Genomic DNA, 15,875 nt, shown 5'->3' on the forward strand with positions numbered 1-15,875 from the left:
TCCCAGGGGTCCGAAAGTGTCAGGAGGATCCCAGCGCCCTGTGCCCGGCGCTGCACAGACACACAGGACGGGACAGTCTGACTCCTGCACCCGGAGCCCTAGGGCGAGTCACTCAGATCACTGGCAATAGGAGTGTGTGTCTCTTATAAAGCGGGGACATGCAAATGAGGGAGACACTTTCCTGTTTAAATCTGTATCTCTCTCTGCCAGGCTGCACCCGGAGACACAATCCGCAGCCCCTGGGTCTGTGCAGTTACCAGTCAGTCCCCTGAGAACTTTCCCCTCCAGCACCCGGGAAAATGGGATTTTTGCTCCTTGTAATTTTCGCTGTAGCAGCTTTGGAAGGTATTTTCCTCCTCTGAAGAACTGGCAGAATTAGAAGAATATTGTGTTACCGCTGTTTTTATACCGATATTAATGGCCTGTCTTTATTCCCAGGTGTCTGGTCCCAGGTACTGGTGGAGTCCGGAGGGGATGTGAAAAAACCCGGAGACTCTCTCCGCCTCTCCTGCAAAGCCTCCGGGTTCACCTTCAGCAGCAACTGGATGCACTGGGTCCGTCAGGCTCCTGGCAAGGGACTAGAATGGGTCGCTGCTATAAGCTCCGGTGGGAGTACATATTACCCTGATTCAGTGAAAGGCCGATTCACCGTCTCCAGGGATAATTCCAAGAGTGAGCTGTATCTGCAAATGACTGGCCTGAAGCCCGAGGACACCGCCCGCTATTACTGTGCGAGAGACACAGTGAGGGGAAGCCAGTCTGAGCTCAGACAAAAACCTCTCCCTGCAGTAATCAGAGAAGCAGTTTGGTGTTGGGGGCACCCAAGGCCTGTCAGTGAAAATGAGATCAGTTCTGGGAAAGGGGCTGGCAGCAACAAACGCTTTTATTGTTATTATCATTCCTCTTCTTTGATTTTACGCAAGGGGAAGGAATTTATATAGAACATTCATAGTTGGGTCCCTTCCTCTTTCTTTCCTCTCCAGGGGACAAATTCTGAGCCCCCACATGACCTCCCCAGGATAGGTGAAAACACAAACTCTGGCAGCTATAAATGGGACCGAATCCCTATTCGTCGATGCCATAGAGCTGTGTGGGGTATGTTTAAGATGTTACACATGTATTCGTCTCCCTGCCCTGTACATTGTCTCACTCCGATTAACCTCATCAATGAACTGGTCTCCAGCCAGCCTGAGAGCCTAGTATCATGATGCATTGTGGTTCAACTATCCATCCTTACCGCCTGAGCATCACTCAATAATACCGTCTGTTTAACATTCCCTTGCCAAATATCTGTTTCCCCATACACCCCCTCTATCTGTCATCTATCAACAGTTATCCTTCCTCTCTCTCTCTCTCTCAATCCCCATACACCCCCCTCTCTATCTATCCCAATACACTCCCTCTATCTGTCATCTATCAACAGTTATCCTTCCTCTCTCTCTCTCTCTCAATCCCCATACACCCCCCTCTCTATCTATCCCAATACACTCCCTCTATCTGTCATCTTTCAACAGTCATCCTTCCTCTCTCTCTCTCTCTCTCTCTCTATCCCCGTACACCCCATCTCTCTATCTATCCCAATACACCTGCTCTATCTATCATCTATCAACAGTCATCCTTCCTCTCTCTCTCTCAATCCCCATACCCCCCCACCCCCCGCCATCTAGCTATCTATCCCCATCCACCCCCTCTATCTATCTATCTATCTATCTATCTATCTATCTATCTATCTATCTATCTATCTATCCCCGCTCACAGTGCTTGGCCAGAGGAACCTCTCTCTTATATGAAGGGGTCTCTATGCAAATCAAGAGCTAATCACCCGGTTTAAATCCTGCCAGTCTCTGGCCCCACAGCTCCTCCCAGAAGAAGACGCGGGTTTTCCCACACTCTCACTTTCACTCCTCCCCTTGGAATTTCTTACACAAAACCCAGGAAGATGAGATTTTGGCTGAACTTAATTCTCACTCTGTCGGTTCTCCCAGGTAACTATTGAAGTACAAAGTGTCCTCCCCTCCGGGTTCCTGGGTGTGCTAGAATCAGGGGTGTAAACAAATCTGTATTTGCAGGGGCCAGGCCACAGGTGCAGCTGGTGGAGTCCGGAGGGGATGTGAAAAAGCCCGGAGACTCTCTCCGCCTCTCCTGCAAAGCCTCCGGCTTCACCTTCAGCAGTTATCTCCTGGATTGGATCCGCCTGGCCCCTGGGAGGGGGCTGGCGTGGCTGGCAGAGCTGCTGCCCAGGGCAGCGCCTACTACGCTGATTCCGTGAAAGGGCGATTCACCATCTCCAGAGACAACGCCAACAGCCTCGTGCATTTGCAAATCAGCAGCCTGAGAGCGGAGGACACTGCCCTGTATTACTGTGTCAGAGACACACAGCCAGGGACCTGGGACAAAAACCGAGCGCTGTCTTAGCCACGCTCTGGAGTTGGCTGGTTGGGGCGCTCAGGGTTTGCAAAGCTGGGGAAAGACTCAGACGACATTTAAACACCAGACCCGCCCCACTGGGGCACTGGCTGTGTCAATAAACGAGGGAGTCCCGGGGTACTCGTCATATAAGGGTCTGAGGCTCCTTATTATAACGCCTGCCTAGAGGTACCCGGCTCCCAAAGGAAATTACAGCCGCGAATTAAGCACCCCGACTCTCAGCCCCACTCTGCCTGTCACAGACTGGAGTTCAAGGTAGATCTTGGACCTCCCAGGAGAGTGCCCAGGCCCTGGGCTAGAAGGTTTTCGGGGAGACTCATCTCCATAGAGCTGCGGTTGAAGTTCTTCTACTTGTTACAGAATACAAAGAGTCTCTGTGACGAGAGAGCAAGGCAGAGTGTGAATGAGAATGACTGGATAGCCCGCTGTTCAGGGCACTCTTCTGGCATCAAGGGTGGCCCAGCTTGAAGTCCCTGTCCTCTAATGATTATTTGGATGTTATATTAACAGGTTTCAGGAGCATAGTGTGGTTACTAGGACACTGGGCTGCCTGGGCCTCAGGGGACCTGGATTTTCTTCTAACAGCCAACAGACCTCGGGCAAATCAGTTTCCTTCTCTCTGCCTCACTTTATCCACCTCGGAAAAGGGGACACTAAAGCTCGCCGTCCTTTCCCAAATCTCCGTTACAGAGCTGAGTATTTTGTCACCCAAGGGTGTAATCAATCCTGGGCTATATTTCACAGCATGGAGAAGTTCAGTGCTTTAGATTAGTTTGAACATGCTTCTATTCTCTCAGGATCTAATATTGTATCATGGCATCTCCCACAGCCCGGGACAAGGGACCTCGGCGAGAAATGAAATCCCAGGCCCTGTGACTGCATTTTAAGAGCGAGGATATGCAAATCGAGTAATTGCATTCCCTGCTTAAAGCCGGCGGTTCCCCTTTGGGTTGGGAACCTGCAGCTCCCGGTGTCTGCAGCGACCGGCCCTACCCTCTAGAGAACTTTTCCCAGCAAACACACATGATGTTTTGGCTGCATTTCCTTTTCATTATGACAGCTTTCCAAGGTATGTATTCCTTCTGGGGGAAAATGGAGATACCCTTGTTAGTAAATAATTTATGGGAATATTCGACTCAGAATTATGATCAATCATCATACAAACAGAAGCATCAATCATATTAGCAGCAGCACTGTTAGTAATATCCTTAGCATCAGCACCGTTATCCGGACTGTTAATGAGCTTTTCTATCCTCAGGGGCTGGGGCTCAGGCTCGGCTGGTGGAGTCCGGAGGAGACGTTAAGAAGCCGGGCCAATCTCTGCGCCTCACCTGTAAAGGCTCCGGATTCGATTTCAGCCAGGCCGGGATGCACTGGTTCCGACAAGCTCCCGGGAAGGGACTGGAGTGGGTCTCTGTGATTTTCTTCGATGGGAGTAAGGAATATTACGCCGCTTCTGTCAAAGGGCGATTCACCACCTCCAGGGACAACTCCCAAAACCTGGCCTATTTAGACATGAGCAGCCTGAAGCCAGAGGACACCGCCCGATATTACTGTGCAGCGTCACAGTGAGTGAAAACCGGTCTGAGCTGAGACAAAAACCCTTCCTCTGCAAGGGCATGTGGCTGGTGCTCTTGGTGGCGCTCAAGGTCTGCGAGTTACAATGAGCCTGGTGAGGACAAAGGAAAGTGAACAAAGAAATCAGGGGTTTAATGTCATGTTCTTTCTCACAGTGAATTGCCCAGCAGGCCAAATAAGAATTCAGATGTTTAATCAAAGACATTAACAGGTTTATAAAGACTCCTTCCACCTCCCCTCCCCGCAACACTTTGTCCTTGCCCTCTCCTCCAAAAAAGGACAAATCCTGTGATGTTCTGGCTCAGTGTAGCATCTTCTCTCCTATGATCCTATAGACCAGGCGGCCTCCTTTGTGTAACCTTTGCAGTGATTGACAGCACTGCTGGGGGGACATTCCAACAGAGAGACCTGATTCTGTTAGGTCTTAGAATGAATTCAGGGCCAAATGCTCTGAGTGACTCCCATTTGTGCAAAAGGAATGGGAATGGGAATATGAATCGGACTGGAAGAGGAATATCCATGTGAACAGAAATAGGACTGTGAGCATGAAAGAGAATAGGAACGTGAGTGTCACTGGAAGTGGGAATGGGAGTGTGTGGGTGAACAGGAAGGGGAATATAAAGAGGAATAGGAGTGTCAGTGGTAATGGGATAGAAATACGTGATTCAGTGTGAACGGTTATAGGGGTCTGAATGTAAGTGGGAACAGAAATATTGTATTATTAAGTAGCAGTAATAGTAGAATTTCTGAATATTACATCATACAAAATCTAAAAACATAAAAAGGGAGAACGCTTCTGCCTACACTTCATTGCTTATTAATAATGAACTAAGTAAATGATTATGATGCTCAGTGGTGGTGGAGTTGGTGGTGGTTGTGATACTAGCGCCTAGGGTCTCCAATAGTAGACTAGGATCCCATTGTCCTCGCCACAGTACAAACACAGACCATCAGACCTCTCTCTACCCCACTGAGTTTACAATCCGAATATAAATGGGAAGTGGAGTGTGAATGGGAATAGGAGTGTGAACGCAAATATGGACATAAATGGTGAATAATGATCTCCCTTCAGAGCTGCCTGAATCGTCCCTCTACTCTCCCCTAAGCTTCTCCCATCTGCACCCACAGGCGGGTCCCCAGACCTGTTCCAAAGCAGGAGCCAGGCTTGCTAAGGTCACCTTCCAAATGTCACCATGGGTCGCGAGTTCGATGGGCCCCTGGTGCCGGGGACCAGGAATATTCCTGGCCCTGGCCCGGCTCCAGCAATGTCTGAGACCAGGTCTCTCCCTCGGCTCTGCCTTCTGCCCCCAGGTGCTCCCCCCCCCCGCACGTCCCCGGGTGATTTTAAATGGCCGGGGACCCCCATCCACCACCGGCAGCACCACAGAGTTTAGCGGCTTCCTGCCTGCTCCCTCCAGGTGGCTGCCGGCCCCTCCCTACAGTCCCTGGGTGGGATGGGTCTGAGTCTACCCACGGTGCTCCCGCCCCAAGCAGCCCTGCAGCCAATAGGAAGCTGCGGGGACAGTGCCTGGGGGTACCAGCGCACCAAGGCCCCCACCCGCCCTGCCTAGGAGCCCCAGATAAGTGCTGCACCCCCCCCCAAGAGCCTGCACCCCTGCCCCTTTCCCACACACCCCCTCCTGCCGCCAAACTTCCTCCCAGAGACTGCACCCCTCCCCCAAAATCATAGGTGCCAACTTCTGCTGGGGCTGGTGGGTGCTCGACCCCCCACTGCCCCGTCCCCTCCACTCCACCTCTGCCCTGCCCCCTCCCGCCCCTGTCCCACCCCATTCCAATCCCTCCCCCAAAGTCCCTGCCTCAACTCTGCCACCTCCCTGCCCCTATTCCAGCCCCTTCCCCAAATCCCTGTCCTGGCTCTGCCTCTTCCCCACCTCCTGCCCTGAGCCTCCCACATTCCCGCTCCTCCCCCTCCCTCCCAGAGCTTGTTACACCAGGAAACAGCTGTTTTGCGGTGGCAAGGCTGGGAGGAGACGTGGGGAGGCAGCAGGCTCAGGGGAGGAGGCGGAGGCAAGGTTAGGTGAGGTGGGGTGGAGAGGGGAACTTGGCTGCCAGGGGGTGCAGAGCACCCACCAATTTTCCCCCCTAGGTGCTCCAGCCGCATCGAACGCACGGAGTTGGCGCCTGTGCCCCAAATCCCTCCCAGAGCCTGTACCCCTCCCCCTTCCCACACACATCCCCTCTTGTCCCCAAACTGCCTCCCAGAGCCTGCACCCCAGACCTCCTCCCCACACCCAAACTCCCCCCCCAGAGCCTGCACCCCAAACCTCCTCCCCACACCCAAACTCCCCCCCAGAGCCTGCACCCCAGACCTCCTCCCCACACCCAAACTCCCCCCCAGAGCCTGCACCCCAGACCTCCTCCCCACACCCAAACTCCCCCCCAGAGCCTGCACCCCAGACCTCCTCCCCACACCCAAACTCCCCCCCAGAGCCTGCACCCCAGACCTCCTCCCCACACTCAAACTCCCCCCCAGAGCCTGCACCCCAAACCTCCTCCCCACACCCAAACTCCCCCCCCAGAGCCTGCACCCCAGACCTCCTCCCCACACCCAAACTCCCCCCCAGAGCCTGCACCCCAAACCTCCTCCCCACACCCAAACTCCCCCCCAAAGCCTGCACCCCAAACCTCCTCCCCACACCCAAACTCCCCCCCAGAGCCTGCACCCCAGACCTCCTCCCCACACCCAAACTCCCCCCCAGAGCCTGCACCCCAGACCTCCTCCCCACACTCAAACTCCCCCCCAGAGCCTGCACCCCAAACCTCCTCCCCACACCCAAACTCCCTCCCAGAGCCTGCACCCCAGACCTCCTCCCCACACCCAAACTCCCCCCCAGAGCCTGCACCCCAGACCTCCTCCCCACACCCAAACTCCCCCCCAGAGCCTTAGGCAGGTGGGGGCAGAGTTTGGGGGGCGGGCGTCTTTAATTTCAGCATACATGTAAGTTTTCTGTCATTTCGAAAAATAAAATTGTATTTTATGGTATAGTATTGTTTTTATTTTGAATTACATAGGGGGGGGCACCATAATCTTTTCAGTGCTCAGGGCCTCTAAAGGTGTTAATCCGGCCCTGCCTGGCAGTGTCTCCCCTTCCTGCGAAGATCCCGCTGGTGCTGCGGTCCATAGATCCCTCGCTTGGTCAGTGAACCCCAATCCGGAGTGAGTCCTGCTCGGAGTCGTTCTCCGCTCGGAGACCTGGCACGTTGCATCTCCTGGGGCAACCAGCAATCAAGAGAGAGGTCAGACTCACAGGACAGCCCCTGACAGTGTAAAGAAGACAAGCGCATGGCGGGACTGATCCAGTGCAGTGCCCCTCAGGGTCAATTGGATTTATCCTGCTGCCCAATGGGGTTTGCATCACAACCCACGGATGGAGCGAATTCCTCATGGGGCCAAATCCTCCGCTAGTGTAAAGTCACCGCAACTGCTTCCACTAGACTCGAGTTACTCTGGATTTACACCAGGGAGGCTCTGGCCCTTTCAGCAAACTGGGAGGTTTAGCGCATTAATGCAGCGGAAGGTGATTAGTTCATTATAACCGATGTGGGCCCCTCCCCATGGCATCTCCACCCTTCACACGCGGTTATTGCCTTTATCCCCGCAATGCCGCCGGGAGCCCAGGAACTATCAAAGACCCTGGTTCAGAGAGGGGAGACTGAGGCAGAGCGAGATGGAGGCTGGGATATGCAAATTGGCCATTCAGAGTCCAGGGGGGGCTGTGGGGCTGAGATCACCCAGCCCCTGAATAAACCCCACTCTGCTAAGCCTGGGAATGTGGCACCACCACCCCACTGACATATGGAAATCACAGCCCGACCTCTCCGCTGGTGTCAATGAGTGGATCTGAGACATCTCAACCCACAAGGAATTTCAAAAATGTCATGATGTAACCATGGAGATAAACACCTCAGCCCTTGATCACATCACTCAGCCCAGCGCTGGCACTCGGGTCAATGGGGACAGTCACGTGACCCAGGGTTCTAAGCTGGGGGTCACTGGAATCGCTCAGCGAGAGGCTGATGCAGAGGGAGAAAAAGACCCCGGGCTGGAGAGAGACCGGAGGCGCGAAGGACACAGAACGTGGCTTCTACTGAATAATATAGAGCCCAGTTCTCCCTTAATCCTTCTGTTAAAGTCCCATCCTAAATTAAGCAACACCTGAATTTTAAATGCCAGGACTTCCCTTGTTATAAACAAGCGTGTCTGCATTTCCTCTTGGACCCGGAGAGTCTCACATGCACCGCCCCCGTTCTCCTGCCAAATACTTTTGTCTCCTGCCACTCTGATCCCAAGGCCATGAAGAACAAGGGGTGTCCTGCACTGAACCACCCAGAACACGCTCCATCAGACCATATGATGGTGTTTAGGGACGGGGGATCACTTCATTCCTCCCTGGGGTAAAAGTGTCAGCAGGATCCAGCACAGCACATAGGAAGGGACCGTCTAGACCAGGGATCGGGAACCTCGCCAGGGTAAGTGCCCTGGTGGGCGGGGCCGGTTTGTTTACCTGACGGTTGGGCAGGTTCCACCGATCACGGCTCCCACTGGCCGCGGTTCTCCGCTCCAGGCCAATGGGAGCGGCGGGAAGTGGCGCGGGCCAAGGGATGTGCTGGCCGCCGCTTCCCGCAGCCCCCATTGGACTGGAGCGGAGAACCGCGGCCAGTGGGAGCCGCGATCAGCTGAACCTGAGGACAGGGCAGGTAAACAAACCAGCCCAGGGTGCTTACTCTGGCAGACCGCATGCCAAAGGTTGCCGATCCCTGATCTAGACTGATAGTTAATCACTCAAATTACTAAGGGTAAGAGTGTGTGTCTCTTATAAGAAGCGGGATATGCAAATGTGGGAGTTAGTTTCCTGTTTAAATCTGTCCCTCTCCCTGCCCAGGCTGCAGCCAGAGACACAATCCCCAGCCCCCTGGGTCTGTGCAGTGACCAGCCAGTCCCCTGAGAACTTTCCCCTCCAGCACCAGGGAAAATGAGATTTTTGCTCCTTTTACTTTTCGCTGTAGCAGCTTTGGAAGGTATTTCCTTCCTCTGAATAACTGACAGAGTTAGAAGAATATTTTCTTATCTCTGCTTTTATATCGATATTAACAACCTCTCTTTATTCCCAGGTGTCTGGTCCCAGGTACAGCTGGTGGAGTCCGGAGGGGATGTGAAAAAGCCCGGAGACTCTCTCCGCCTTTCCTGCAAAGCCTCCGGGTTCACCTTCAGCAGCTACTACATGGATTGGGTCCGACAGGCTCCTGGCAAGGGTCTGGAGTGGGTGGCTGAGATTAGACCTGATGCATCCAGCCAGTGGTATTCCCCGGCTGTTCAAGGGCGATTCACCATCTCCAGGGACAATCCCAACAACCTGCTGTATCTGCAAATGACCGGCCTGAAACCCGAGGACACCGCCCGGTATTACTGTGCTAGACACACAATGACACTAACTCTGTCGATGCTCATACAAAAACCAGAGCTGTGGAACTTCCCGCGCCTGCCGCATGGGGGCAGCAACGACACAAGCAAAACTCTCCTGCCTTGGGTGCAAGAAGGGGAAGGGGTGTCAGGACTGAAACCTCTGACATCGCGGATAAACTCTTTCATGTCCTGACTACACCCCCCACCCCAGTGCAGAGCAGAGCGCTGCTCGCCTCACGCAAACGGCTCTTCCCGTTGGAGTTAATGGGGGATCTCTGGGAGCGAAGCAACGAGCAATTGGCCCCTTCTCCATATGGCTAAACCTGCCAGGGAACATTCCCCTCTGGGCACCGCACAGTTCAGTGGAGCCGGTCACTGCTGGGGACGGGATTCAGTCCCAAATCTCTCCCAGCGTCAATGGGTGTCCCAGCCCCATGGGACCCCGTGAGCCGGCCCCTCCCCCTCACAGCCCCGCTGCTCGTGGGCCGGAGCTGCAGAGCTGAGATTCTCCCCATCTTGTGAATATTTATATTTATTTGTTTCCTGTATAACAAACAAACAAACAAAAAGAACCAGGTCTCCCTGCAGCTCCGCTCGCTGACAGCTGCAGACACCGCCACCTATTACTGCCCCAGAGACACAGTGACGCAGAGCAGAGCAGGGCCCGGACCAAAACGGGAAGCGGAGCCTACATAGAGTTTCACGCCTCTGTGACACTAACTCATCTAGAAAAGCAGGAGATCCACCTTTCCGCTAGATGGCAGTAAAGAGACATCCTCTGTTTTCACTTGCACCTGGTGAGAATTCATGAAGACAGAAATAGAAACCAGTGAAGAGTGATCGCTCTGTGGAAAGGTGTCTGCACACAGGTGCTGAACCGATTTAAATTCTGACGGTTTAATTCAGGCCGTGTAAATTCTCCCTGCTGACTTTCTCGTCCCATCTTTCCGCTAAAAGTAAACAGGGTGACTGTGTGCAACACACACACCATGATCTTGTGTTCCTGTAGGGAAGAGTTTGACCTCCCACAATCAAAGCACAGGGGGGGTTAGTAATCCTATCAAAATGTTAAAAGCTCTCTGCCATGGTCTCCCCGTCACCAGCCACATTCATCCTCACACCAAACCCCGTGTCCTTCCATCCAGCACAGCTAATAAGGATACAGGCAGGGCCGGCTCTAGGTTTTTTGCTGCCCCAAGCAAAAAAAAATTTTGGCTGCCCCCCACCTCAGCCCTGGGCTCTCACCCCCCTCACCAGTGCCCTCCCCCACCCACACCCCCGGTTGCCCCAGCCCTGGGCTCCCCCCACCAGTGCTGACTCCACCCACTCCCCCCTCGCCTCCAGCCGGTCCGGCACTGGCAGGGTCGGGGTAAGCAGCGGGGCTTCTGGGCTGCGCCTCAGCCCAGGGTCCCTCCAGCCGGGGCTCCCACCTCCAGGACCGGCCGGGACCCGGGAGGGCAGAGCCGGGGACACTGCCCGGCAGGGGGCTGAGGAGCTGGGGCAGGGCAGCCCCAGAAGGAGCGGAGCCCCGGAGAGCGGGACACAGGCCCCACACGGCCGTGCCCTGCCCTCTATGGCCCCGCTGCTGCTGCTGCTCCTGGCCGCCCTGCCGCAGTCCCTGGGTGGCTCGGGCCACTTCGCCCAGCCCCGGTTGTAGTGCTGAGCGGTGGCCACCCTGTGCACCTGCAGGCAGCTCCGTATGCCCCGCGGGGCGGCCCCCAGCCTGAGTGTCCCCCGTTCGGAGCCTGCTCGGCCCAGCCACAAGGTGCGGTGCTGCTCCCCCACAGCGCTGAACCTCAGCGGCCCCAGGACGCCCCCCCGCGCATGACGTGCTCCTGCTGCCAGGGCCACCTCTAGGCTTTTGCTGCCCGAAGCAAAAAAAAAAAAAAAAAAGATAGGTGGAATGCCGCCCCTGAAAATGTGCTGCCCCAAGCACGTGCTTGGTTTGCTGGTGCCTAGAGCCGGCCCTGGATACAGGAGCCCGGACACCCCAAAACCAGGGCTCATTCACTCCAGCAATACACACACACATCTTCCCTGGTTTGGAGAGTGTCTGTACCCTTTCCAGCTGGGAATATTGATTGACTTTCCAGCCATTGCTTCTTTCTCTCTCCCTCTCTATCGAGCTTTCTTAAGGGCCCCCATTACCATGTTACCCGAGTGCCTTACAATCTGTACTGAGCCTCACCGCACTGCTAGGAGGCTGGTAAATCCGTATCGGGAACTGAGGCAGGGACACACTGTGATCATGTATTTTTCTATCTTAGGTAATTTTATGGCTTCCATCACCCCAGGATCTGAGCTGCACACTCTTATCAATGTATTTCTCCTCACCACGTCCCTGTGTGGCGGGGGTGCTGTTATTCCCATTTCACAGAGGGGGAACTGAGGAGCAACCAGACTAAGTGACTTGCTCAGGGACGCTCAGGGAGTCTGTGGCAGAGAAAGAAACGGAAGCGGACACTGTAACATGGACAGGATTTCCATTGGGGCTTGCAGAGGACTGGACACATCACAGAAATAAAACATTACGCGGCCACTGCTAGCGGTGCCACAGTGAAGGTTGCAACAGGGATTTGGCTTGAAACTGAATAATGAATCCGGGTTAACGTCCCCATATAGTCAGATCAGCTTCAGAGCTGGTGTGTCAGTGCTGGGGCTGGAGCAGAGATCATGGTGCCAATTCGAAGTTATTTCACTGAGAGATCCCTGGCATACACCCTGCCCCCCCGCCCCCGAAAATGACCCATCTCCAGGGCTGGAATGGAAGATCTCAGAGCCTATTTAAAGTCGCACAAACCCTTCTGCCAACGTGTTGTTCTGGAAGAGAAGAGCACTGCCCAAAACCTGCCACAAACTGCGCCCCTTGTCCTTGGAAACATAAGGTGAGATTTGCGAAGATGTCTAGGGGATCTGGACCACAAGTTCCCCTTAATAACGTAATAGAGACAGCCAACTGCCTGCCCAGCTACGTACCTGTGCATCCTATCAATAACCAATCACTGTGGAGTTTGGGAAGCATCAGGGGAAGTGTTTGGGGCTTTGAAATGGGAAAGGTACCGGATAAGAATAATTGAAGTTCCTGGGTCTGAACTTCGACTTCTTCAGAGCGTCCTTTGTCTACACGAGTGAATGAATTGACACCAGAAACTGATGAGAGATACAGGAGTGAGGTGTGAGAGTTTAATTCACTATGGATTTTTATATTTGCCTCCTCTGCAGCAATCGGCAAAGCATTTGTGTGTGTGTGTGTCTGTGTGTGTGTAACACACTCTGTCTGTCCAGTGTGGGCACAGAGAGGCAGAGGGCCCCTCACCCTGTCCTTTTTATCAGCTCTGTCTCTCCCCTCGCTTGGGTGCTCCCACGTTATGCAAATCCCTGCTCCGGGCTCTGTGTTGAAGAAGCGGCCCCGGGGCGCCCAGACCCACAGTCCCCAGGCGCTGAGCTGCCCCTTGCGAGCTCTGTGTTGTCCCCGCCTAGCGCACAATGAACTCTCTGCTCCTCCCCCTGCTCCTCCTGGCTCTGGCCCCGGGTGAGTGTCGGCGGGAGGCTGCAGGAGGCGGCACTGGTTTGAGGGGGAAGGTGGGTTTGAATCTGACCGATCCCTGCTTTTCCCAGGTGTCCTGTCCCAGCTCCAGCTCCAGGAGTCCGGCCCGGGGGTGGTGAAGCCCGGAGAGACCCTCACACTCACCTGCACTGTCACCGGGGGCACCATCACTAGCAGCTACTACTGGAATTGGATACGCCAGGCCCCGGGCCAAGGGCTGGAGTGGATGGGGTACTGGACCGGGAGCACAAATTACAACCCGTCTTTCCAAGGCCGAATCACCATCTCCGTGGATTCCTCCAACACCAAATACTATCTGCGGCTGAGCTCGCTGACAGCTGCAGACACCGGCACCTATTACTGCGCCAGAGGCTACACAGTGACACAGGGCAGAGCAGGGACTGTACAAAAAGGGGAAGCGGATTCTGGCAGTGAGGCCAGTTCAGCCGGGAGTGCTGAGTGCAGACCCCGTCCCCTGCACACAGACTGTGTGTATTTCTCTCTGTGTGTCTCTCTCTCTCTCTCTCTCTTTCTGTCAGAGTCTCTGTGTGTCTGTGTTTTCCTTTTGGGATCATATTGGCTGATGTTCTCCCAGCAGAACATTTCATGGCCCACACGGCAGCTCCTGTTCCAGTGGGTAAATCGGCACCAAAGAGTTGTGACTTCTGTGTTGTCATCAAATCTCTCTGACATTTACCTAGAGCGGTGGTTCTCAAACTGCAGACGGGGCAGGTACACAAACTGGCCCAGCCCGCCAGGAGCTTTCCCTACACAAGCGGCGGCCCCAGTTTGAGAACCACTGATCTATAGGAAGCTCGGCATCCCCCCAACCACAGAACTGCCTGGTCCTGCCCGCTTCCCTCATTCTATGAAAACAAGAATAAAATCTCTGTTGCTTTTCCTTTCCCTGTTCTCTGCTCTCACCTGTGAGTGTCTCTGGGAAAGGAGGTAAATAGGGGCCAATCCATAGATTTGTTCCGTGATTCATTCATTCCTCTCTTTGTTTCCCATTCCCCAGGTGTCCTCTCCCAGGTGCAGCTGGTCCAGACCGGTCCGGGGACGGTGAAAGCTGGAGAGACCCTCAGTATCACCTGTAAAGTCTCTGGAGTCTCCGTCAGCAACTACTATTGGAGCTGGGTCTGGCAGCCCCCTGGGCTGGAGGGGATGGGTTTATCCGGGATACAGCTAACGGGGGAGCACAGAGTATAACTCGGCTTTCACACCTCGTGTCACCAGCACCAGGGACACCTCAAAGGACGAAGTTTATCTCCAACTCAGCTCCTGGACAGCTGCAGACACCAGCACCTATTACTGGTCCAGACACACAGTGACACAGAGTAAATCTGGGACTGGGCCAAAAAGGGGGAAGCGGATTTCTAGAGCTCCAGCCGACCGCAGGGCCGCCCAGAGGATTCAGGGGGTCTGGGGCAAAGCAATTTTGGGGGCCCCTTCCATAAAAAAGTTCCAATACTATATTCTCGTGGGGGCCCCTGTGGGGCCTGGGGCCTTGGGCAAATTGCCCCACTTGCCCCCTCCCGGCCCCCGGGCAGCCCTGGCCGACTGCAACATTCAGTCCATGCTCTAGGGGATGAGACAGGCGGGGCATTGCCCACAGCAGGGTCTCAGGAGCCAACCCCGTTTCTCCCCTACATCCAGAACAGGCTCTAGGCACCAGCAAAGCAAGCACGTGCTTGGGGCGGCACATTTCCAGGGGCGGCATTCTGGCCATCCTCTTCCCAGGAGTTGAGGCTTTCGGGTGTTGCAAGGAAAAGAGCACCGGCCCGTGTGCTTACTCGAGATTCACGGGGTTTACTGCACAATTGCCCACTAGAAAAGAGAAGCTGGGTGCATGGAAAGCTAGAAGGAGCTCAGGTGCTGGGAACAGAGCCCGGGGCTGGACCAGACAAACGTCCGCAGGGTCTAGTTCTCTTTAAGATCTTGCCATCCTTACTAATGGGACTGACCCCACTGGCTCCAGTGGAACAATTTGTGGGGTAAGGATTACTCAGGCTAGGAATGGTTTGCAGGGCCACTCTCAAAATCCCCAAATCCCCAAGAACCTCTCCGAGCGCAGACCTCACTGTTTCCAATCAGGTTTGCCTCTCTGGGCTCGAATCCATGTAGGGTTTAAAGGGAAATCGGTACCATTTCCAAACTAACCAGTTTGCATCAAACTCAGAAGCCCTCAGTCCTGAATTTCGAGGGTGTACAAGGGGCCAGCACATCTGGAAAGAGGAGAGCACATAGGGGCTAGCACAGACGTGTCAGCCAATGCAGGGTCCCTTCACTGGGATACCTTGTAACCGCACTGGTTTATAATGTAAGAACGCAGTAAGGCACCTGAGGGGAGAGATCAAACAGCTGGTTTATGGCTCTCCAGAGTGAAGTTCAGCATGACAGCTAGATCCCACATGCATCGACCCTGTCCTCTAAGCGAACGTGGACTGGAACTTGGCAAGGCTAACACAGAGTTCAGGATTTTTCACACTCGTGTTTCTGGTTGGAGAGAGAGATTCCAGACCGGGCGCTCCTAGGGAAACCTAGGGGGACCTGTCCGTACAGATAGGCAGCGTATACAGGGGGTCAGGCTGATGTAGCCAGCCCCATTTCCGCCCCACCATCACCGCTGGAGCCCAATTCCCCCAATCGCTCTGTATGGCTGCAGCAGGCTGCCCTAGCCAAAGGTGCCTGATCTGACAGAGCAGCGTCAAAGGAAGACATGACTCTAAAGAAACAGTGACTGGCCAGAGGGACAGGGCGTAAGGACACGTTTCCAGGAGCGGCAATCTCCTCTCTCTCTGCGTCTCTGTATTTCTGCAGCACCCCGATGCTTCCACCCAGGCAGCTTTGGGAGAAACAAAGACTCGCATGAACGTAACTGTCAGCAGGGCTGCCCAG

The 15,875-nt window shown here is 54.6% G+C and overlaps 1 pseudogene and 2 gene segments (V, D, J or C); all 3 read left to right on the forward strand.

The window, feature by feature from the left end:
• The first annotated feature begins 299 nt into the window (after window positions 1-299).
• LOC128846235 (Ig heavy chain Mem5-like) lies at window positions 300-2,415 on the forward strand (annotated as a pseudogene).
• Window positions 2,416-3,480: 1,065 nt separating this feature from the next.
• On the forward strand, window positions 3,481-3,999 carry LOC128846236 (Ig heavy chain V region 3-like). The segment is given in 2 exon segments: window positions 3,481-3,496; window positions 3,686-3,999. Coding segments are annotated over 2 exon segments (330 nt in total).
• A 5,000-nt stretch (window positions 4,000-8,999) lies between these two features.
• On the forward strand, window positions 9,000-9,623 carry LOC128846237 (Ig heavy chain V region C3-like). The segment is given in 2 exon segments: window positions 9,000-9,045; window positions 9,139-9,623. Coding segments are annotated over 2 exon segments (531 nt in total).
• The last annotated feature ends 6,252 nt before the right edge of the window (window positions 9,624-15,875 follow it).

Source organism: Malaclemys terrapin, chromosome 12, assembly GCF_027887155.1.
Source record: "Malaclemys terrapin pileata isolate rMalTer1 chromosome 12, rMalTer1.hap1, whole genome shotgun sequence".
Taxonomy (NCBI): Eukaryota; Metazoa; Chordata; order Testudines; family Emydidae; genus Malaclemys; species Malaclemys terrapin.